The 23,003-nt window shown below is 44.6% G+C and overlaps 1 protein-coding gene across 1 annotated transcript in view; it reads right to left on the bottom strand.

Annotated features, from left to right (window-relative positions):
- Positions 1–23,003, bottom strand: part of GRB2 (growth factor receptor bound protein 2) — a 62,365-nt gene that overhangs the window by 5,512 nt on the left and 33,850 nt on the right. The window contains exons 3-4 of the mRNA XM_039859727.1: positions 5,861–5,958; positions 240–362 (exon numbers count right to left, since the gene is read on the bottom strand). Coding sequence (XP_039715661.1) covers positions 240–362; positions 5,861–5,958 — 221 coding nt within the window. The remainder of the gene's footprint in view (positions 1–239; positions 363–5,860; positions 5,959–23,003) is intronic.

The following is a 23,003-nucleotide window of genomic DNA, read 5'->3' as shown; positions in this document are numbered from 1 at the left end:
CTCAGACCCCGGCGTGGCTCGCTGCGGGAACCCAAATCCTGTGCGGCTGGGGCACTTTTTTAAGAGGAGCCAGAATTTAGGATGTTAGTGTGAAATTTTCTGATTTGTAAACACTGTTTAGGCTAAACCTCTGCCAGGTGGCAGCCTCTGGTGTGTGCGGCCAGATACCTGGCCTAGGGCTTCACAGTGTAGGTGAGCTGGAGACAGGAGTCCGGGCAACCGAGGCAGGAAATACTTACTTGACTGAGAGGGAGAAATCCCCAGGAGCACTCTCGCTCTCTCGGATAAGGAAGGCTCCATCATGCCGCTGTTTGCTAAGCATTTCTTCTGCTTTGGCTCTGGGGATTTTGCCAAAAAACCACCTAAGGAAGGAAGGCAAGCCAGTCAACATCTGCTTCCCCACAAAGAAACGGGATATGCGGCCTCCGAGACGTGAGTAACAGAGCGCTCCCTGCCAGGGGAAGGGCCTCCCTCTTCACCCTCTGGTCTCAACGTGCCCCATCACGCCGTTCGGTCCGGCCCTCCCTTAAGAGAGGGACCATCTTCCTTCAAACAACTTCACCCTACCCGCTCTCCAGAAAGTGACTCATAAGGCCACTCGCTACAGAGGAAGACACTTCAATGGGCCTCCTGTGCCAAAGCCCACTGGGCCCCCCACTGACTCAGAGCGAGGCACTGGGGGAGCCCTGGCCGATGATCTGAACCGCAGAAGGGGAGACAGGCTCCTTCTTGCAGCCATTTCATAAGGTCACAGCTTTGCTTCAGTGGGATTAGGGCAATGGGGTCAGAAAGGCCTAGAGCTGGAGACAGAGCTCCTTCCAACAGCCCAAAGGGAAGAGGTCAGGCTGGGAGAGGGCAGCCTCTGCTAGCCACGGAGGCTGGCATTCCTCTCAAGGCGTCTCTGCCATCACGGCTCGGTTTAGCTTTCGGGAACCATCAGGAACGTCATCATTGACCCTGTGCATAGGTGGCTAGTGGCAAAATTTGATTTTTCATTTGGAGCAAGTTATAGATTCTTCTGCTCCCAGTGCTGATCCACTTCAGCCACAAGAAAAAGAGGGTGAATTCATGGAAAACTGGGAGCAATTGGCCTGTGGCTCACCAGGAGAAAGAGAACACTTATAAAAAGCTTAAAGTTACAGCTACCTAACTAGTTCACATAAAAACCATTACTACTTAGGATGGATGAATAGTGAAAACAATGTTCTCTTTTCAAAGTTGTCTTTAATGTCTATTTTTAAAAAGCAACAATGTTACTTAGAGATAATAAAGACCAAGCTGCTTCACTGGACACCTTATGCAGTAACTAACATTCATTAAAGATGCAAACCATAAAAACAAAGGTACCAAAGAGTCCATTAACATTATAAATCTAAATTCTGTACTTATCTTACTGATCAACAACCGCATTGGCAAGAGGTCTCTAAAAGAATACACGATACTCAAATCAGAGAAGCGAGCTACTAGGAAGGGCACATTCAGAAGCTGCCACGCGTAACCTTTGAACGTTCTTAAATCTACCTCCTTGTGTCTTTCTCACTTTGCTTCTATATCACCAAGCTGCTGAGGCGCTGGGACAATCTACCTTCCTGCTGCTTCTACAAATAACTCAAGGGTAAGTGCTCCAATGCCTGGCAGTCAGGCCGCATAAGAAAAATCACATCTTAACACCACAGAATGATCTCCAATTACAAAAGGACAGCTAACAGTACTGGGACCATTTCAATATTTTCTATGTGAATCTCTGGTGCTTTTAGGTTTGAACGCACTCGCACGCACAGACATTTAACTGGGGGGCGGGAAGGGAGGTTACTCAACAGCCATGCTTTCCTCCAACCCCTCGAAGATCTTCCCAGCGACAGTCATTCTCCTTTCCTCCTTTTTAAAGTATAAGTAATGAATATAAAATACGCTAGATGTGCATGAAGTGAAAATAAAAAGCAAGACTCGTCCCTCATACTCCCCAGAGGCGGCAACTGCTGGCAGTTACGTGTGATTTTAGACGTTCTTTTATGGTGCCCAAATAGGTAGATATGGTTGCAGTGTCTTCTTGTCTCCAACTTAAAATTACCTCAATTTTATTTTCAATTAAAAAATGAAAACTGTAGTGAAGTAAGGCATACTAACTGGAATTTTTACAAAGTAAACACACCCCAGACTGAAAAATAAAACAATTAGTTGGAGACCACTTAAAGATTTATTTTGTATCTGTTCCCATTTTTACTAATCTGGCTCCCTCTCCTCCCCCACCCCCCACCCCCCAGGATGACCCACAACATCACGGGCCATCACTCTACACGAGGAAACAGTCACTGCCCTCTACACCTAAATAGCATCCCCTACACTGCCACCGCATTTTATACTGTTTATCCCTTGACTAGCTTCTTTTAATGGTGATATTTATGTGTAACTACATGGCTATAGTCAAAATTTTTAAATGTTCAAAAAGGTGGGTTTATACTACAATACAAACAGCAAGGGAGAAAGCTAATGGGAGGGGCGGCTTATTTTGCAATTTAATTCTTTACTACATCCCATAGGCTCCCACCCATATGCATTTAATATGAAGGCACATATTTGGATCCTCCCCCAGTATCTACAATTCATCTTGCGACACCAGTGCCAACAATCGTTTTGTAGTCTGTGTTTAATTTGTTAACTCATATGCTATAATAAGTCATACTCCGTTTTTAACTTCCCTCTTCCTAACAAAAACTAAAGGTCTGGGGAGGTGGGGACGGGAGAAGGGAGGGGAGGCCTGTGCTTCGTGTTCTCCCTCAGCCACGAGGTGACACTGACTGCGCTTCTGGATGTAGCATGAAATATGCCGGTGAGGCCGAGCGCCACGCAGGTACAGTATGGTTTCCTTTCTCAGAGTGTGGAGTGGATGGGCACTCCCGCATTTCAGCTGAGTCTGTGAACAATGCCACCACAACACCAGTGCTGGATGCTTCCCCATCAACTATTCGAGGTTCTTTACAATGGGGACAGAGGACCGGGCATGAGAGTGACTCTTCCGAAAAGGCGACTCTCAATCGGGTCCGTTACTACAGCTTTCTGAGGAAGGTGGTCTTTCCTACGTTTTAACAGTCAGATTCGAAATGCCTATGTCACCTGAAACAACCTGAAGGAAAACAAGGGTGCAGAGCCACAGGCATTTTATTTAATATAAAAATGGCAGTATGATGTTCTGCTGAATTCCCTTTCCGCCTGGAAATATGAAGATGAAAAGGAACTTAAGGTGATTTTGTTACCGCTGGATCTCGTGCTGCAGTCTGTAAACCATGGACCTCGGTTTAAATCTGCCCTGTTTTTTGTACAGCCCACAATCTAAGACCATTTTTAAGAAAAAGGGTTGTTTCGAAACATTCAAAAGAAGAACATGTGTCATGACAGATTGCATATGGCCCATAAAGCCTATCATTATATGGCCCGTTAAAGAAAAAGTTTAGCCAACCTTTCTCTGTTCTGAAGATGGACTGAAGGAACAGATATGCATACATTACCCGGCTTACACGGCGGAGGGAGGATGCACCGTGCACCAAGGCACCCCTCTTGCTGCCGCTGACCGCCACCCAACCACTCCTCCCTGTGGGGTGCGTTCCATGATGCAATCCATCAAAAGCCCCTGAAGCAAATACTGACTCCGAGTGGCTATCGGAGTGCAGAGCTGGGCTTGGTACACGTCCTGGGGCATCTGCAAAGATCTCGTTCTCATCTTTTGGAGTTTCTTGGTTATTACCACCAGTGACTACATTTCAGTAATCTGGGCATGGCTGCGTGTTAACCCCCAATTTGATGTTACGGAGACCTCGAAAGAGGAGCATTATCAACCCACTGACAGGGGTCCAGGAATCTCTTTCATGCCTTTGAAGATTTAATGCTGTTGGCTTCTATTCCATGAACAACTTAATCTAGGCCTTTGTACAAGAATTTGGGCCGAGTATCAATTCAAAAATATTTGCTGAGCTACTAAGTGCAAATGCAAGGCTCAATTATAGTGTAAAAGCAGAAAACAAATTCTCTAAGGAATCTAAAAAAAAATATTTTGGGGGGGGCAAACTTATAGTTACAATAGTTACAAAGATGCAAGACAGTACAAGTTCCAACAAACAAAAACTAGAAAAAAATACATTAAAAATTAGATGGGTTTTCACCTTGTATATCATTCAATGGAACTTTTATTGAGCCATTATAAGGTACCCGGTTCTTTTTGAAAAGAAGTTTGGGGACCTCACAGTGTCCTCACTATAGAAATGCAGCGCAGACACGCCCTCCCCCCACCACACACACACACTGCCAAACTGCAGAGTAAACCAACTTCTCTGCAGGCTGAGGCTTCCTGGATGCAATCTCAAAGCGCTTCATGTTAACCACATGGCCATTTTGTTATACAATGACTTAACTACAGAACCTAGCTTCCCAGCACCCGGCACTTTCTCTGCCACATAATAAAAACTGTGTCAGAGTTTACTGACCAAGGCGCGAACCAGCCAGCCAGCCAGCCAGCCAGCCACCAACCAACATATAGCTTTACGGTGAAGCTCCTGGATCATTAGCTTCGTTTTATAGAAAGCAAATCATCTTTTCAGAACAGATTCAGTTCAGAAAGTAGCACTGGCCCACATGTAATCACTAGTGTGGTTGCCTCGCAAAGAGGAGCGTGTATGGAGAGGAACTCACATATTGGTCCAAAGTGTTCTGCACTGAGTCTTTTATAATGAGAACTACACTCGTAAATGACCGGCATTGAAACAGAAACGCCAGAAGCGTTCCTCATCGGCAGGCTGGCGAGGAGTAAGCCAGACGACCCTGAAGGCCCCGTCGAGCTCTGACACCGAGCTCCGGGTAAGATAAGGGAAGGTCAGGATCTTTGCTCTAGTACTTGGGGGAAGAGAAGTGACAGGTTCGCATCAGGGCAGTGACAACGGGGGAGAGGGACAAATGGGCTGGAACTCAAGGTGGGTCAAGTCATCTAAAAGCCGTACTTGTCACTTTGCATTAAACCAAGTAGACGGAAAGAATCTACCGTTTCTTCATGTTTCAGTGGCACTCCAGACTGACCTCCGAAAGCCTCAGCTCCGTGGCATACGAGGTACGAAAATAACTGCCTGAGGGGCAGGACCAGGGCCAGAAAGAGGCAGTGGGAGAACAGGGGTCTGCAATGGCCCCCAATGTCCCATACCATGTCACGTCAATATAAACAGGAAGGACTCCAGAAGAAAAAAGGAAACAAGTTCATGGCTCTCAGCAGCGTGGAATGGAGGAACATTTTGTGTTCTCTGAAGTGGGGACAGTAAGTGGAGAGCAAGGGCGGTGACCATAACGAACGTTCATTCACTAAGACCCTATTATATACACCAAGCACTGTACTCTGGGGATACAAAGATTATTAAGATATGGTCCCACAGGAAAATCAAACATATCACTATAAAGTCATGTGATACACATCCTCTCTCAAACAAAAAATGTAAAATTATGAAATGTCTGGCCTCAAAGGTTTCATAGAAAAATTATGGACCTGCATAACTGCTGTTTTATTATTTGAAGATCACTGACAGTTATTATTAATCTAAAACATACACACTATTATTATGTAATAGTATATAAACTATTGTTTTAAATGAAACAATTGTTTCATTACTTAAAGATCACTAGCAACTATCAATCTAAAACATACCATTATTGACTATTATACTATCATTATATACTATTGCTAACATGCAGAATCAACATGCTTTATGAATTCCCTGCAAAGACAGAATAAAAAGTATGACAGCCAGCCCAGTGATCTCAATTTTAAAACATTATTGGAAATAGGCAGGTATGGCCCTTGGGAGATCGGCGGAGCCCAACTTACGGATGTGGTTTCATTTCTATGTAATTCTTGGGAATGAAGCCATCTTTCCCATTGAGCTCTGCCTTGTACCAGTTCTGATCACATTCTTCATTCAAAACCTGAAAAGAAATAAGAAAAAAAACAAAAACAACAATCATTTTCTTTCCACTCTTAAAAAGAGAGTCACTAAGATGATTAATCATGTTGCTGTTTAGGTTTGTTTGTAAAAGGCGTCATTTGAATTATTAACAGGTACGTGGAGGCAAGACTTCTTGAAACTTCAAACTGCCAGCATTATTTCAACTGTGATAATTAAAATTAAAAAGAAAAATAAATTGGAATGGAAGTTCAGGATCCCAAGCATTTAGCATTAAACCCTCAGTAGGAAAGCAGAAGAGAGAATGATGGAAAAAGTAAGATTAGTTTGGGAGAGGGGATTCTGGAAAACAGCGAACACTGACATTGCATTCTACAGAGTGGAAAGGAGCCTGGAAATGTGACCTGACTACCCAGGGCTAGTGAATCACACGCAGATTTTCAGATCCCAATGAGAGTTCTCGCTAAAGCTGCTCCCTTTGAGTTACACAGACAGGCTAGGCCACGATTCTGTCATCTGTAGAGCAGTATAAGAAACAGAACAGATCTAGATATATTATAAAAGTCATCCTCTGAATTCTAGAATTCTAACAAAAGGCAAAGGGCAGAGGGATTAAAAAAAGTCGGTAACTCAAGAGAGAACATAGAAATGTGAGCCCAACAAAGCAGTGAACACGGGAAAATGCGGATGGACTAGTAAGTGGGAGTCATCCACACTACACGACAGAGTTCTGAAAGGAAGTTGGTAAAATTCCTCACAAAATGGTTTATTCAAGATGCTGAACAATGCTACACTAATTGCCAAAATAGAACCTAGGCTGCTTTGGAGGGCATGATGTATAGGTACTGACATTTCTAAGTTAGGCAGGACTTTAGAAAGGGTAGAAAAGACTGACAGCCAACCGACGAACAGCCAGGCTGCATTAAATAATGCCTCTGTGAATTCACTTTTGAACAGAGGTGATGCCCTGAGTCTTACTATGCTGCTGCCTATTTGTAATGCTGGCCTATTTGTAATCGGGCCCTACCCACAGGTCACTGAACTTAAGTATGCAAAATTGGCAAATTCTGCAAGAGCTAATAAATGTGAACAGAGAGCTCTGAAAAAAAAAAAAAATCAGCTTCTGGTAAATCTCATTAACTTCAGTGATGAAAACTTGTTCTCTTTTCATCACTGGTTTTTCCTTAAAAAATTTTATTAAATACTGTGATGATACAAACTAACATATGTAAAGTACATTTGTAATTTTAAAACCTGCATTTCAAAAACACTAAACTGTGCTGTAGCCAGCAGTTATTCTGATGCAGACGACCATAAAGCACACACAGCGGGAAGGTTTGGGCGGGAGAGGGCTCTGAAGGTACTCTCTGCCATCAGGACAGTGGCATCCGTCCCGAAGCAGTAAGGCTGATCCACCGGCATCACAGTAGATGTTGTGACCTCAAGAGGGAGCCTGGCACCCCGCAGACATCACAGCAGACTCAACAGCATGACGAGCAAAGGAGCTATTTTAAAAGTTGCTTAAGGCTAGAATTCTGTTATCTATCAAAAATAAGGGCTTGAAGAAACATGTGGCCTAGGACTTATTTTATAAAACATCATCCTCTAATAATAATAACCACCACCTTAGGCTTATAAACACATTTTTCAAAATGTCTTTAAAATTTCTGAAATGCTGAGTTGTATACCAAGTCTAAAAAGTTTTTGGAAGACAGAGGAGAGTCAGGAGGTAGGCGATTATGGCCTACTTGGGCCTCAAAACAGACTAATCACTTGGAAAAGGCCACCTTTAACTTGTGACCAGTAGCCCTGCAGAAAGACCTGTTTCGTGCCAGAAGTTCAGAAGAGCAGCACACTCCTCGTGTCACCTTTCCTAAGGCAGAGGTGACCCCCCGCCCCCGAAAAATGCTCCCCCGAGTGAAAAAACTCCACGGCGACTCCAGATCCAGCACCAATTTAGGACTATGTTTTTCTGTAGAACAAAATTATTACATGGTGTTTGGTACGTTTCTCTCTGCGAGAAGGCAGGGCACATGGAAGCGGAGCGCCTGGTTTACTTTGTACCGCCTGAGTACGTGGATGGTGAAGGTTTTGGTTCTCTGGAAAGCCAGAGTGTTGCCGGACTTGCCTCTACCCCTCTTTACTTTGGAACTTACGAAAAGACTGGTTCTGCTAGAAGAAAAGCCCAGGGGAAGGAGAGCCCTTCTAAGCCCGGGTGGCCCTGGGAGTCAGCGGCCAGGTCCTGCCACCCACCCGCTCCATGGTGCGTCAGCTTTCGCAAGCCCTGGAACTAGGATGGTATATTTTAAGAGATATTTTTAAAAATTAACTTTTATTCAAATGCTTAAATGTTCAAAACTCACAAATTAACATAAGTGAGTCAAACGTGGAGCAGAGAACGGGCCAGGATCAGAACCATATTTGGATGAGTCTGTACCTACGAAGACTGCGTTTAATTTGCTATGGTTTTAGATGAAAGCTGACGCACTTCACGAGTAATTTTTAAGAGCCTGATCAGAGTTCTGAGAACGAGGAAGCTGTTCCCATCACCATTTCCTCACAGCAGAAAGCGGCTTGTTTGTTACCTTAACAAACAAGTAGTTGAGTTTCACAACCAAATTGTCATTCGGTTTTGAAAATTCCAAGGAATTCGGCTGTCTTAGCTATCACCCCACGGCTTCATGTTCTAGTCCAACCCCTACGTTCCCTCGAGTTATGACTTTGTAGCCACGCAGAACACTTTGGTTTAACGGAAGCAGATTGATCAAGAGATGAGATTACGAAAGAAGGAAGAGACCAGTTTCGGTGAAGTTCCCCCCGCTCCCCGCCTCAAAAAGAAAAAAAAAAAAAAAAAAAAAAAAAGACTGAAAATAATGTTAGAGCCTGAGTCAGGAAGAAACCTAAAAGATGAGGAATGATGTGAGGTTTACACGGAAGAGTTAAAACTATCCCAGCCAAGGGGAGGGGGCATGATGGGTACTCTCAAGGTGTCACTGCCATATTTCTCGACCTGCGTGCTGCTTACCTGGATGTGTTCGGTTTGTAAAAATACACCAAACCGTGTACTTATGATATGTGAACTTCTCTATGTGTATATCATACTTAAACTAAGAGTTAGAAATATTTCAGTCACGAGAACACAGATAAGAAAAGCATACCAGGCCTTCAGCATCATACAAACCCTTCGCAGCTCAAAAAAGACAGAGGAAGAGGAAAATAACACAGCAAGACTTCAGAAACCCCCATGACGATAGCTTGCCATCCCTATCCACGAAGAAAAGACATTCCCAGAAATAAAACTGTCTCCAAAGTTTTCTCCTTGTCTACATTAAGTGGTTCTGATAACATTGTTCACTGCTGCCCCCATCCCTCAGCCTCAATCTGAGACATCGCTAAAGGCAATGCAAATTCCCATTTACACCAACACCAATATGAAGCTTTACAAATAGTTTAAAAAAAAACAAAAACAAAAACATCAGAAAAAGCCAGCGGTCAAAGATCGAGGTCTCAGCCCCTGAGGATGCACCTGATCTGGCGGCAACAGCACAGGATTTAAGAGGCTGAACACATGGGTTCAAACTCATTTTCACCAACCATGAACTATGTGGCCTTGGGCAAATGACTATTCTCTAGATGTTGGATTCCCCATCTGCAGAGTGCTATTATCTGCACACAGCCATGGGCATAGTGCCACATTCCAGCTGTCACAGTGGCCACTGACTCCCCCCAACTCTCCCCCACCTCCCCGTCACTCTGCCACACACATGCGCAGCATGGTGACCCGGGGGCTGGGTTTTCCCTTCACTCAGGTAGCCTTGATGTGATGCTGCGTGCTGGCACCAACACCACACACAGCAGCAGAGGATGAGTACAAGACCACGGTGTCGACTTCAAAGATTTTAAATGCGGAGTTCAAGGATTACAACAGCTGCTTCCCCTCCCCATCCCTTTGCTAAACCAACACTGGGAGACAAGGACCACACCTAATTTTCTACAGAAATTGTAGGAAAAAAGGTGTCTTTTAGGAAAATGGTAAATAAGTATTTTGTTTGTAGACCGCTGTATTTGGAAATATTAGGACATTTTCTTGCCTGCACATATTCAGTTATCTGTAAATAAACAAGAAAAGGAATCATGATTAAAAAAAAAAAAAAAGCTGTACGTACGGAACGTCAGTTCCGCCAAACCTTTCAACACACAGTCTAATTCTAACAGCTTGCGGGGGGGTGGGTGGTGGGGGGTATCGACATTTCTTCTGGGAAAAATTATTCAAAGTTTTACCAATTTGTGAAGCAATTTGTATAAAAGCATTTGTGCATGACGGATAGGAACAATTACATATTTAAGTTCTTACACATAAAAAAATCCCCCAAAATACCACTTACATCTATCTGGTCCCTGCATTATAGAAATTCAACATAAGCCAGTGAGTTTTCCTCAGCTCTTCAAAGATCAATCAATCTCACAGCAGTAATACTGAAAAACTGTCACAACTGAAAAGATAGATTTCAAGAATTCTGGTGCCCCTAGCACACAATTTCAAGTTCTTACAAAAAGGAAAACGCACACGCACATGCACACACTTTTAAAAGACTTTAATGCTAAGAAAAATTCGACAGGGCCTTGGCTAGGATGATGGTTTTAAAAGCAGTTCTCTTCAGTTGCCCAGCACGTGTCAGACTGCGCTTCAACTTCTCAGACCCCCTCCGTACGGATTACTGACTCGGCCTCAAACTACACTGATTCATTACTAACACTTTAAATAAGTGCTTTATAATCACTACCTCCATCTGTTACAGTTTTTGCTCAACATGAAAAACATCTTGGTTACACTGCCTGCTCTACTGTGTGCCAAATCATGAAAAACGCCCACACCGTAGATAAGTTATTTGGAATTTTAATGATGAGATGACCAACTTAAAGGCAGTTTAATGATTAAGGTCCCTGGTCCTACCAGAAACCTTAAATTGTTTATCGGAGCACACAGAGAGCAACAGCTCTCAAGTTCACGTGGCCAGGCCAGTCTCCACGCTGAGTGAACACAATCCAAAGGATGACACGCCAACCACTGCCTGAGTCAGTCAGGACACCTGACAGGCAGCTGGCCCTTGAAGACCAGAAAGTTGAGAAAAAATGAAATGTATTTATGATGTCTTAAAACTAATAATTTGGGCGATTTATAAAATTGTGTTCAAACATCAGATTGTGCTGTTTTATTAAATGGTTTAAGAAAAACCTATTCGTTTACAAAGGTATGTAAGCAATGATATGAACCCGAGGGGATTTTACCTCACTGCAACGGCCACCTCAGCAGATGTGTAATAGCCATGTCATGAAATGCTATATTTAGTTCCCTTTGAAATGAAGAGTTCCATAAGATTCATTTCTTTTGGGATCCAGAAGTCCTCATTTTTTTTTTTTTTTTAACATCATTTTCTTTAAGAAAGGATTCCATTTACCAAAGAAATCCAAAGGGCACTTGTTGGTCACGTCTGCCTTCTGGTGGTGACAGGTGCTACATTTTGCCCTTTAAACAACTTAAACAAATTTAAAAAGGAAAAGAACGAGGGAGAGGGGATGAAAGTGGGGGTGGATCCCAAACTCGCCAAGTTCCCACTGGTAGACTCACTCACCCCCATTCTGCCACTGGAACACGACCAGCTTTCACCTCAGGAAAAGCGCCTTCTTTCCTGGCGCCAAGCCTGGTCTCTGCCCTCCCTAAGTGGCCACTGCGAACGGGGATCAGTCTGAAAGGGGAACACCGGTGGATCAAGAACGCAAGGCTCCCCAGCCGTCCAGGCATCACAGTTTAAGGCCGGGCTGGTTTGTCTGCAATCTGTTTGGTGCCCCCAATCAGTTCAAATGCCCCTGGTTTTCTGTTAAAGGGTCTTAAGCAGGCTCCTCTACATCCAAGTGATCAGCATTCCGTTTTTTGTAATTTGGCCACCACCTACTTACCTGCTTCTCTAACGAACCCTTGGGCTCGGTCCAGCCGGTCAACTCGCCAGGCTCTCGGCATCCTGTACTTCTCGCCTGTTTTCCCTCTGATGGACTGTCCTCTTCCCTATCCGTTCGGATCTTTCACGATTCAGTTCAGAGTTTATAGTCAGTCTGGTCACTTTTCTGTTGCATTTTTATAGTATTTAATGGGGGATCATGGTCAAAACAACACATAACCCCTCATGACCTCTTGTCCACCACTACTATGTACCGTGTACCGGTATGCTCAGGTCCCCCCTAAACTAAACTGCACGTGCCCCAAAGCTGGCTCCACGCCCAGTTCCCATGCGTATTCTCCATCGCTCTTAGAATGGTGTCGAGCTATCCTGAGGAACGGACTTAGTATAACTTTGTCGCCAGTGTCACAGAGCTGCCTGGGCACAGAGACAATGGAACGAGCACCACACGTTATACACTACTATCAAATTCATTGATGAAAAACACACTTTTTTACATCATCGATTTGGCCGGTGGGAACAGAGGTGTTTGCTATATTATTAACAACTTCTTAAATAGACCCTAAGTAGTAGACTGACTGCCATGAGCTTGCACCTCCAAGGAAGGAGAGGTGAAATAAAAGGCACGGAACCAGGCCATCAGTCGTCCTATAACTCAAGCACCACTGCCAAAAGACTTTCGTGTGGGGTGCCTCGAAAGGGGGTACACCAAATCTTTTCCACAAGACACCTGCTTCTACTTTCTCTAAGAAAGAAAGGAATTAGGGTGGGGTCGTGGGGTGCGTGGCTAGGGAAGGGAAATTTCAGTGGGGAACGGATGACGGGGAGAGGAGGCGTTTCCATGCACGTGTCCACACGAGCACCCCTCAGCGCGGGCACCTCCTGGAACGCTGAGATGCCCAGTTCAGTCTGCGTGTTTGACTTGTGGTTGACTTTTGCAGGGCATTAATTTTATAGCTACAACTCCTCCACCAAACTTTTTTAAAAAGACAATGGAAGACCGTTGACTTTTTATTCTAACGAATGGCAGCTAGGTGATGGAGAGAGAGAGTGTGTGTGAGTGTGTAAGGGGGATGGGGAGGGGGGAGAGAGACACATACACGTGTGAAAAAACGATTGTATATTAAGAGTTCAGGACCACTCACGCATTTTTTTTTTAATGGAAGACTTCCTTTATAATGTTCATACATGTAGGAAGATGAACAATTAAGAAGACCAACCAAATTACAGGATATTTCTCTTTTCTGGTAAATATTTCAGTTCTCAAAAAACAAACTGGATACTCTTATCGACCTCTCCAGGTTCGGCTGTCATTAAGAAAGCTACTCGTGACATTTTGACAAAACAGGAAGGTAGTTCACACTTACGTGCTATTACTCCACCCAGATAGCCCTACAGGCAGTGAAACTTAAACGCACAAGGCAATACCCCAAAATAAACTCTCTCTACCAAAGGGGTACCAAGAGTTTCCATTCAAAATAACTGTCTTCTGTGCTTTCTCACTCGTGGAAGACATACTGCTTTGGTGTAGCTGACTGCTCAACAGGAGAGGGAAATGCTCTCAGAATGCCAGAATTCCAACTGCAGGGGTTAGGAGGATGCGGGGAGCGGGGAGAGACAGAGATACACATCAGGGAGTTTCAGCAGAGAAAATTCTGTACATCTGGAACATTCGGCCATATGCTGTCCTGTGCCCGGCAAGCACTGTGCACCGAGAAGGCCGGGCCGAGCCCGAGCCGGGTGAGCCGAGGCACATGGACGCTCCTCCCCAGGAGCGCAGACTCTAGTATAAAGAGCCAGCTGCAGCACAGCGTGCTGAACGGCAGGAGAGGGGGAATCATGGGGTCCATGGCAAGTATCAATCCAACAGAAAATATCCGCGTTCCAAATACCGAAGAGAAGGACCCGACTCTCACTCAGGGGAGGCAGAGTGTGAACTGGGTTACAGTCCTCGGCTGCTGCCTCGGCTCTGCTCGGCCTGCGCAGGGCCGTGGGCGGAGCGAACACGGGAGACGTCCCAGCCTGCACTCGGGCGCATGGAGGGACGACTGTTCGCTTGGCCGCGCTAAGCCTCCTTACGTTGAAAAGTAAAACTTTTACTGATGGTATCAGAATTTCCTAACTGGAAATAACCAAAATAACCTCAAACGTGGCTAATTCCTTACCTTAATGATATATATTTAGCCACCGTCCGGTGTCCTGCTTACTGACAGAAGGCTCTCAACCTCAGGGCAGAGTCTACAGCCCTCTCCTCAGAAAACCAGGCGCAATGCAAACCGAAGCCTCCGAGGCCTGGGAAGCGACAGCCAACCGCTTCCTGACGACGGGCAGCCAGCTCACACGCACCAGCTCCATCCGCTGAGAGCGGCCCACTTCCCGCTGTTCCGGCATAATGACACAAAACAGGGGCTCCCCAAAATACCCCTCCAATTAATGACAGCAGTTTATTAAATTTCATTCAAAGCCTTATTGATTCAAGATGTGAACTAAGGGGTCTACAGGGGTCTACTGATTTACAGTCATTCTGTGACCCGAGAGCCACCTCAGAGGACATAACTGAAAGAGAAAAAGCAACGTCAGTCACTGAGCTAATCACTGGCAGCTGCATAAAGATCTATGCTGAAGAGCTCGAGGCCAGGGGTCCTTACACCTGGAAGGCTACCATTTTGAACTAAAAAAGCTTGTTCCGAATGCATTTTCCACTTCTGAAGCAGTTAATCTAGCTTCAAATCAGGACAGTTTGTAATCACACGATAGGCAGAGGGACTGGGGAGAGAGGTAAGCCCCCGCCCACCCTGCTCCCAGGGTGGAGGTGAAAGCAGGCCACTAAACAGGTAATTACAATACTAAAGTGAAAATGTGGGTTAGTGTTAAGTACAGGGTTAGGCAGCAGCAAACAGAGGGCCCTAACCTAACTGAGAGGGAGGGGGATACAGTCAGAGAGTGAATCTCAGGGGAGACTTAAAGGATCTCCTGTGGGTGGTCTAGGCAGAAGGCTTATGCAAATTAGTGAGTGTGAGTTGGGAGGCTAAGGAGGACCGTCAGCAGTCACTGCAGACTGCCCTGGAGGTTTGCATTTTTTCAAACACTCCACTGTCCATGCTGTGAGAATGAAGGGCAGGAAGACCAGGTGGGGAGGACCGCAGCCGCCCAGGTGAAAGATGACAGTGCCCAAATGGGGCGTGACAGTGCCTTGGAAGGAAGCAGAAATTTTGGGGGAGGTTGAATCAAAAAGGCCTGATGATTAGATGTGGCTCAGCGGTCTCCCCTCCTGACCACCATTTTTTTTCTAATGAAAAGCTTTAAAAAAAAAGGCCCTATAGAGCTGCTGGGCAATTTTTTCTCTTTTAAAGCCATCATGAGTAGAAAGCATAATTTTAAAAGGCAGCTGGTCCCTGGGCTGGTATTTTCCACCTGCCTCTCCAGATCCAGCTGACATCCTTCTCTGTCTTTTTGTGCCTGGATCTGCACGGACCATAAAGACAGGCTCCCTGGCTCCCAGTGGTCTCCGGCGCCGGGGGGACTGCAGAAGGCCCCCCTCGGGGGTTTTTGTGGACAGTCTTGTATCTTCAACTGAAGGTCTCAGCCCTCCTGACCCAGTCCCTTCCTCCTCCATGTTCTGGTAACTCCTCCCCTTCCTTGTGCCCACTGTCGTCTTCAGGCCTCAAGATGGTAACCCAGTTACAAGCTCCGGGCACTGCAGTGTCCCTGTGGCTTCTAGAGGAACCCTGCTCATGCCTTGTGGGCAGTCTCATTACTAAAATCTCTTCAAATGAGCCAGTTTAAGTGTGTCAGGCGTTTCCTACCAGACTCCTGATTGAAATCACCCTCAAATCAGTTCTATCTTTTGGAACCTATTAAGGAGATATTTCATTAGATAAAGTGACATTTGTTACAGGGCAAAAGCATTGCAGGAAGTATCCAAACTCTACCAACTCCTCTCTGAACTGCACTTAGTTAATGTTTAAGTGTTTACTACACAGAGCACTGCTGGGGAGCTGCAGTGGGGATTTAAAAGGAAGAAGAAAGACATGGTCTTTGTCCTCAGAAGCCTTTATGAGCTAAGGGAGCGATGTATGTAAATAGTAAAAGAATATGAAAAAAAAGTTGGATGAGGGAAACTGCTGATGGTGAGCCGAATACGGAGTTCACAGCTACGTGTTTCCAAAGTCGCTGCATGGTTGATGGAGAAAATTCGATTCTTATCTGGAGGAACTAGACAAAGGGCAACTTCAAATGGTCTAGGAATAGAGCAAGAACCTACAGGCAGAGCGATGCGGAGAGTGTTAGGGGTGTGCTAAACCCAGTCTTCTTCCCTTTTATATTTTAATTGGGGTTCAATGAAAAGGGAACCACTGTTTAATCACACTTTGCTTGCTATCCCCTGCCAGGTACACATTGCCCTCCTGGATGGAACTGTCACATGTTTAAATGACAGATGGTAATTACAGATGCTGTGGACAGTCACCTCCTGTAGGTAACCACTCTGGTGCTGCTACTCCATGGCAGGAAAACAACTGCCTAACAGATAAGATCAGCTCTGTCCCCACTGCCGCAGCCACCCTGCTCAAGTGCCACCAGGAAAGCTGAAGGGTCTTACAGCCTAGAAATCTTCAAGGACAAGGTTTCAAGTAGGCATGCCTGGACTAAGGAGACTGAGTGGCCCATTCCAGTCTTCTGTGTCTGCCACTCAGAGATATTTGACAGATCTGCCTTTCTGCCTCTTTTGGGATGATCATATTGGCAAAGATGAAAACAAACAAGGCTCAGTGATGGCGGTAAGACGGTACTCGTGGGGGTGTGGAAAGACACGTGGTTTTATGAAAAGCAATTTGATTATGTGCATTAAAGACCTGCATCTTCATACCTAGTAACGCCCTTCTTAGGTCTCCACCGTAATAGTCAAGGATGTATACTGAAACTCAGGGAGCAGACAAGTAAGTACACAGCGAGTGCCTATTGTGAGTCAGGGCTACTATAAAGAAATGATCCTTACTTGCAGGGAGCGGACAGGAAGGCAGGCAAGGTAATCACAACCGCAGGTATATTAAGTTCTATGATGTGAAAGTTCAAGGTGCTTTGTAGGACAGCACGCCTCGGGGAGACCTAATTTAATCATACGCAGAGACAGGTGTCAAGGAAAGCTCACCTGGGCAGTAATGTCAACTGAAAGCCTAGGCGTGCGTAGGTCTTAATCGAGCTTGGGGGAGGGGATGGCAGGCGCTAACGAGGACGTGGAGAAAGATTCCGAGCAGAGGGAAGTACCTGAGAAGAGGCTCACAGGTGGCAATGGTCTGGCACAGATGCCCTGTGTGCAGCAACAGGGAACACAGTGCAGTACAGGGTGAGATATCAAATTTTGTGCCACCTTATAGGCTTGTCAAGGTGACAATTAAAAAGTTATGTCAAGTTTATCCTCCACCATAAATGAACAAAAGAGAAAGAAAATGCAGAAAAGGGATAATCCCTCGGTTACGGGAACGACCTACTCTCTGAGAACACAGGGAATGTTTGAATTGCTATACAATTAAAAACAGCTACATAAAACTGACATTACTTTTTCGTACGACCGATTCAAGTACATATAATATGCAGAAAAACCTTAGAATCTATGAAAATATTCCATTTTAACCAGTATACCCTGACACATGCTTACTACTTATTACTTACACTTTTCTCTACTTTCAAAAATGACATTAGGAATCTTGAAAGACCCCCAAATATGGACACTTTCATCAAGAAAAACGGTCCTTAGAGTTCAGGACATGACGACATTTTCTAAGTACCTCTCTGATGGCACTGGAGACAAATATAGCTGTGAAGAGACAGGCTAAGTTAACCACCCCTCCTCTTGCAGTGGGAATGGAGGCCTCGCTAGCAATTAACGAGCTTTCCAGGCTTCCTTCAGGCAGCTGCACAGCTCGGAAAGAGCAGGTTTGCTGGGAGGGCTGCGGGGCGGGAGCAGCCAAGAACAACCCTGCTGCTCCAGGCAAGCACCATCAAACGACGACAAGCCCAGCCTTGCTCCGCCTCCGAGTTTTATCTCTCCAAGCACCTACACACAGTTCCCTGGAAAATCAGCACTTTCGTCCGTCCCACAGAAACATCACAACCTGCAGAGAACAGAGGGCCTAAGAGGACTAAATAATAGGATGTATTAACGCAAACAATGGGTTTGTCATGCCCTCAATTCCAGACTGCAAGAACAACTGCGTGCTTTCGCACAGCATGTAGAGTTGGAAACTGTGCCGCTTCACGGTCGGGTCAGCCCCGGAACTACTGGAGCAGCACCTGCTGCCTGGGAATGCGGGGGGCCGGGCTGCAGCCCACAAGAACAGGTAGTTCCCCAAATCACAAATACGATCAGACATAGTATGATCAACTGAGGTATATGACCTTTTGCAGCCACAGAACGGTATCGTTAGAACTTTATAATCCCCCTTCCACATGGTAGAAGGGTTCTAGTGTCGTGAATAGCTACGCATAATAGACTAGAATGATTAAGCTATCAAATCTGAACTGATTAGAGCCCAAATCCCGTTTTCTACAGCTGAATATTCATTGTCAAAGTCATAGTTTGCAGCTCGGGGAAAAAAGGTCAAGCAAGTTTAAAAAAAAAATCATAGTTCCTTTACTGGATGGCCTTCTGCTTTTCCTAGAGTTCTAACAACCTTAAAACAATTTTTTTCTGGCTTTGTTACTTTTTTTTTTTAAAGTTATTACACCTTTTCAACGATGGTATTTAATGTCTGGAATACCCATTTCCCTCTTCCATAGGTCTACTTCCTCATTCTTGGTTTTTACTATAGTGAAACCGTTAAGTACTCAAGAAAGGGTGCTTGGAAGCAAATGTTTTGAGTCGTGGAATGTCTGAAAATGCCTTGATTCTACGCATCTACCTGAATGCTAGTTTGACTGGGTATAGAATTCAACAAAATTCTGGGCTGAACAGCATTGTCCCTCAGAATTTAAAAGACATTGTTTTCTGGTATTTGTAGTTGTTCATGCAAAGTTTATTGGCAGTCTATCATTTCTTTACAGAGACCTGTTCCTTTTTTTCTAGATACTTTTAGAACTTTGTCATTTTGAAAATTAACAATAATGTACCTGAGCGTGGATCTGTTTCTGTTCATTGTGCTGGGGACTTAGTGGGCCTTTCTATCTGAAAATTCACATCCATTAGCTATAGAAATTATCTTTTTTATTTTATAAAATGTGATAGTGCCCTTCTTTCCATGTGCACCGTTCTCTTTCTGAAACTTTAAATATTAGTCAGTTATTAGACCTCATGAAAGACCGCAAGCGGGCTCTCACTGTGTCCCTGGTCCACTGCTGTCTCTCCTGGACGACTGCCGCATACCTTTCCTAGCTCCTTAAGCCTCAGTGGCTCGTCTACCATCCTTCCACAGCGGATGGCCTTACTTCCCATTTCACTGAAAAGACAGAAGGAACCGGAAGAGATCCTAAAAAGCTCCTGCCATCTCTATACGACTACTTACTTGTACCTGTATCTTTATCTTCTGCCTTCTAGTTCTTCTGTCCGCGCTTCTAACAAAATAAAATTCCGCTTCCATGGGCTAGGGCCCATCTCCTCTTGCCTGCACAAGGACATTTATCAGTAATTTTCCCTTCTCCCATGTTTTCTGTCTCTACCGGACCTTTCCTACCAGTTAATGAAAATGCTGTTATTTCTCCCATCTTTGGGACTGGGATGAAAACAGACTTCTTTCGATTCTACTGCTTCATATCTTTCCTTCCCTTTACATCAAAACTCCTCAGAACCACTGTCTATATTCCCTGTCTCCCACTCCTTCCTCCTATTCCCTCCCCGACCCCAACATTATGAAAGCTTTCACACAGCAAAGTTAAAGGAATTTTACAATGAACACACATTTAGCCACCACCTAAATTATACCATTAACAATATGTGCTTTTTCACATATCTGTCTACATATCTTTCCATCATCTATCTTTCCATTAATCTGTATTATTTTTTGATGCACTTCAAACTTAAAGACATCAGTCCACTTCTCCTAAATACTTCTGCACACATATTATTACCTATAAATATTAGTTGGCAGTGTTATCTTTTGCTGTAGAATTTATACAACCACCACTGTCCCCGCCCCCAGCAAATTTTCTCCTGCCCCTCTCCCCGTGCCCACTCATTCTCTGAACCACTCCAAACACGCTTTTGCTCTCCCCACGCCGCCGAACCTACTCGGAGGTCATTAATGCTCTCCTGTTGCTGAATCCAAGGTCCACCCCTCGCCCATATCGGCCTTGGCCTGTCAGGAGCACGTAATGGAGGTGAACAATTCCCTCGCCTTGAAACACTTTCTTGGCTTCTAGTTTCTTATCTCATTAACTTTTAAACATTAAAGTGCCTCGAGGGCTCCATCCCTTAACCTATTTTCTTTTCTGTCTACACTCATTCCGCTGATCCCCTCATCCAGTCTCATGGCTTTCGTATATCCCAATCAGAACGTTTCTCGCCGCCTCTGCTGCTAGCCCTCCCGCCCAAGCTGCCATTATCTCCCGCTTGGATTATTACACGGAGACTTCTGAACTAGTCTCGCTGCTTTCACTTTGTCCCCTTCAGAATGTTCTCAATTCTGCAAACCAGAATAACATCGTCAAAATGTAAGCAAGTTCTGTCGCAGCCAGGAGTCTAAGCAAACGTGACAACTAAGTGTAATGTGGTATCCTGGATGACATCCTGAAACAGAAAAAGTGAAAAACTAAGGAAAGCTAAAGTAGGGACTTTAGTTAATAATAATGTATCAATTACTGGTTCACCAATGTAAAAAATATACCATATTAACATAACGCTAGTAATGGGGAAACATGGTGTGAGGTATACCCAAATTCTCTGTCCAAGCGTTCTGTAAATCTGAAACTGTTCTGAAAAACAAAGGTTATTTAAAAAAACAAACAAACAAAAAGCTAGACGGTCATTCTGCTTTAAATCCTCCACGGGTTTTCCACTCCTCTAGCGTCTGGTACTCCTTGGCAGTGTGTTCATATTTAAAACTGAGGCGACACAAAAGCAAACTAAGAACTCTGCTGGAGATGGGTGAGGCCTGACAATAGACTTTTCCTGAGTCAGTGCGCAGGGGTCTGGCTGCAGTCCTTAGGAAGAGGAGCTCGATGCTATTTCCAACGCCTCAAACTTTTTTCAGACAATTTTGCAGAAGTGGTATTGTCTATTATCCTCAATGACAGCTATACCTTTGTTTACAACAAATTCTCTCATCATGTTGTTACCACCCTTTGAAGTTAAAGACCCTGTTCACTGTTCTCTGTATTTCATATTAAACACACAATACTCAACTGTCCATAGATGTACAATGGAGAGGCCATCATGCAACTTAAACTGGGATACGAAACAACAAAAACCACCCATAATGTAGGAGATACTCAGTAAAATGCATTAGATCTTAAAACTCTAATTAAAATATTAAATATGAGGATCTTTTTTTCCAACAATTTAGGTAAAATGCAATTTGGAATCAATTCATCTTAACGGGCCTAACAGCCATATTTTTAGTGTAAATATTACTCACAAAAGCTCTTTTCCTTCCTCTGCACTGCTCTGTGCGCAGTGAATCTGGTAAGTGACCTGGTTAAAGGACGGAGAGCAGTCCCACGCGCTCGCCTCGGACCACGCAGCAGACTCCGACCACCGCGTGGTGCGAGCGCCGCCTTCCAGACCGGCGTGACTGAACACGAGGCCTTCGGTTACCAGTCGCCTGGCCCCCAGTCTCACCCTCCTCCCACCTCCCGCCTGAACTTCAAGTTCCCACATAGCGAAAGCTACTGCAGGTGGCTTCCCAACTGCCGAGAGGTTTCATGATGTTCAGACTCGGTGCAGGCTGCCCCCTGCCTCCGATGACGAACTCGAGACCTAACTTCAGGCCCGCTTTCTCTCTGCTGCCACGAACTTTGTGTTATTATCACAGTTCTGTCATCATACTTGTCTCAATATATTGTAATTATTTGTCTTCTCCACTGAAACAGGCTACTTGAGGAGAGGAGCCTCATCTATTATCTCCATATCCTCAAGGGCATTCAATGTTTGACCCTTTGATTTGTCTTGCGAAGAAAAAAAACTTTGTGGGAGAAACAGCATGCTATAAAAATATTCTAGTTCTTTCTCTCTCAGAAGAAACAATAAACTGTTTCCCAAATGTAAATGAGGAAATGTGATTATTACATAATGAATTTTTATGCCTGTTTTTTTTTTTTACGCATAATAAGCAAATGCCTCAATAGCTGAAATCTCAAAAATATGGTTTCAACAGATTGCAACCACTTAGAGTGTGTCCCCCCACCCGCCCCACACACCTTAGACAATTCTGGAAGGCAGGGACAGTTTTATATGTTTGGAACAATTCCCGGTAATTGTAAACCCTTTACACATCCAACGACCAGATGGGATTTTAGGAGATTTTCCAATCCCTTTCTTATTATAAAGCCTAGTAAATGAAGTCACAAATATGGGCAAGGTAATTATCCTATTTTAGAAGACTTCCACAGAACCATCCTTAAGAATCTACATAAATGTAATCGCTACCCATGCAATTCAGGTCAAACGCAGCATTAGCTCACGCAGGACAGCGAAACACCATTACCATGTGTGTCGGCTCAGTGAGGAATGACGTGGCACAAAAGGTGCAATGGGGCGAAAAGAACACTGAGATCCAGGGGCACTCACAGCGCCCCTCCCGCTCACCGCGCTCTGGTCCCTTGGCTCGTATGGGCCTCATACGAATCCCTCCTGAACTGAGAGTGCTGGACCAGCGCCCGACGAGGCTAGCTGCTTCTTCACCTTAAAGCTGGAACTTTAGAAAGGCACGATGCATTGTGTACCTTTATATACGTGACTTTACATGTATATTAAGGGCAACCCTTCCCAGACGGGTATTTCTATTTTCCAGATGAACAAACTAGGGCTCAAAGAGGTTACAGGAGACTCGACCACCACAGAGTTAATAAACAGTGAAACTGCAATTATATTCATATTCAGGTCTGTCTTGTTCTAAAAACATTTTGCTAATCAGCCTCCTGGAAAAGAGGCAAAAAAAAAAAAAAAAAAAAAAAAAAAAAA

This window comes from Pteropus medius, unplaced genomic scaffold (genome assembly GCF_902729225.1).
Source record: "Pteropus medius unplaced genomic scaffold, Ma_sr-lr_union100, whole genome shotgun sequence".
In the NCBI taxonomy this organism is placed as follows: domain Eukaryota; kingdom Metazoa; phylum Chordata; class Mammalia; order Chiroptera; family Pteropodidae; genus Pteropus; species Pteropus medius.
Note: the sequence above shows the minus strand (reverse complement) of the source record. Positions and strands in the feature narration are given on the sequence as shown.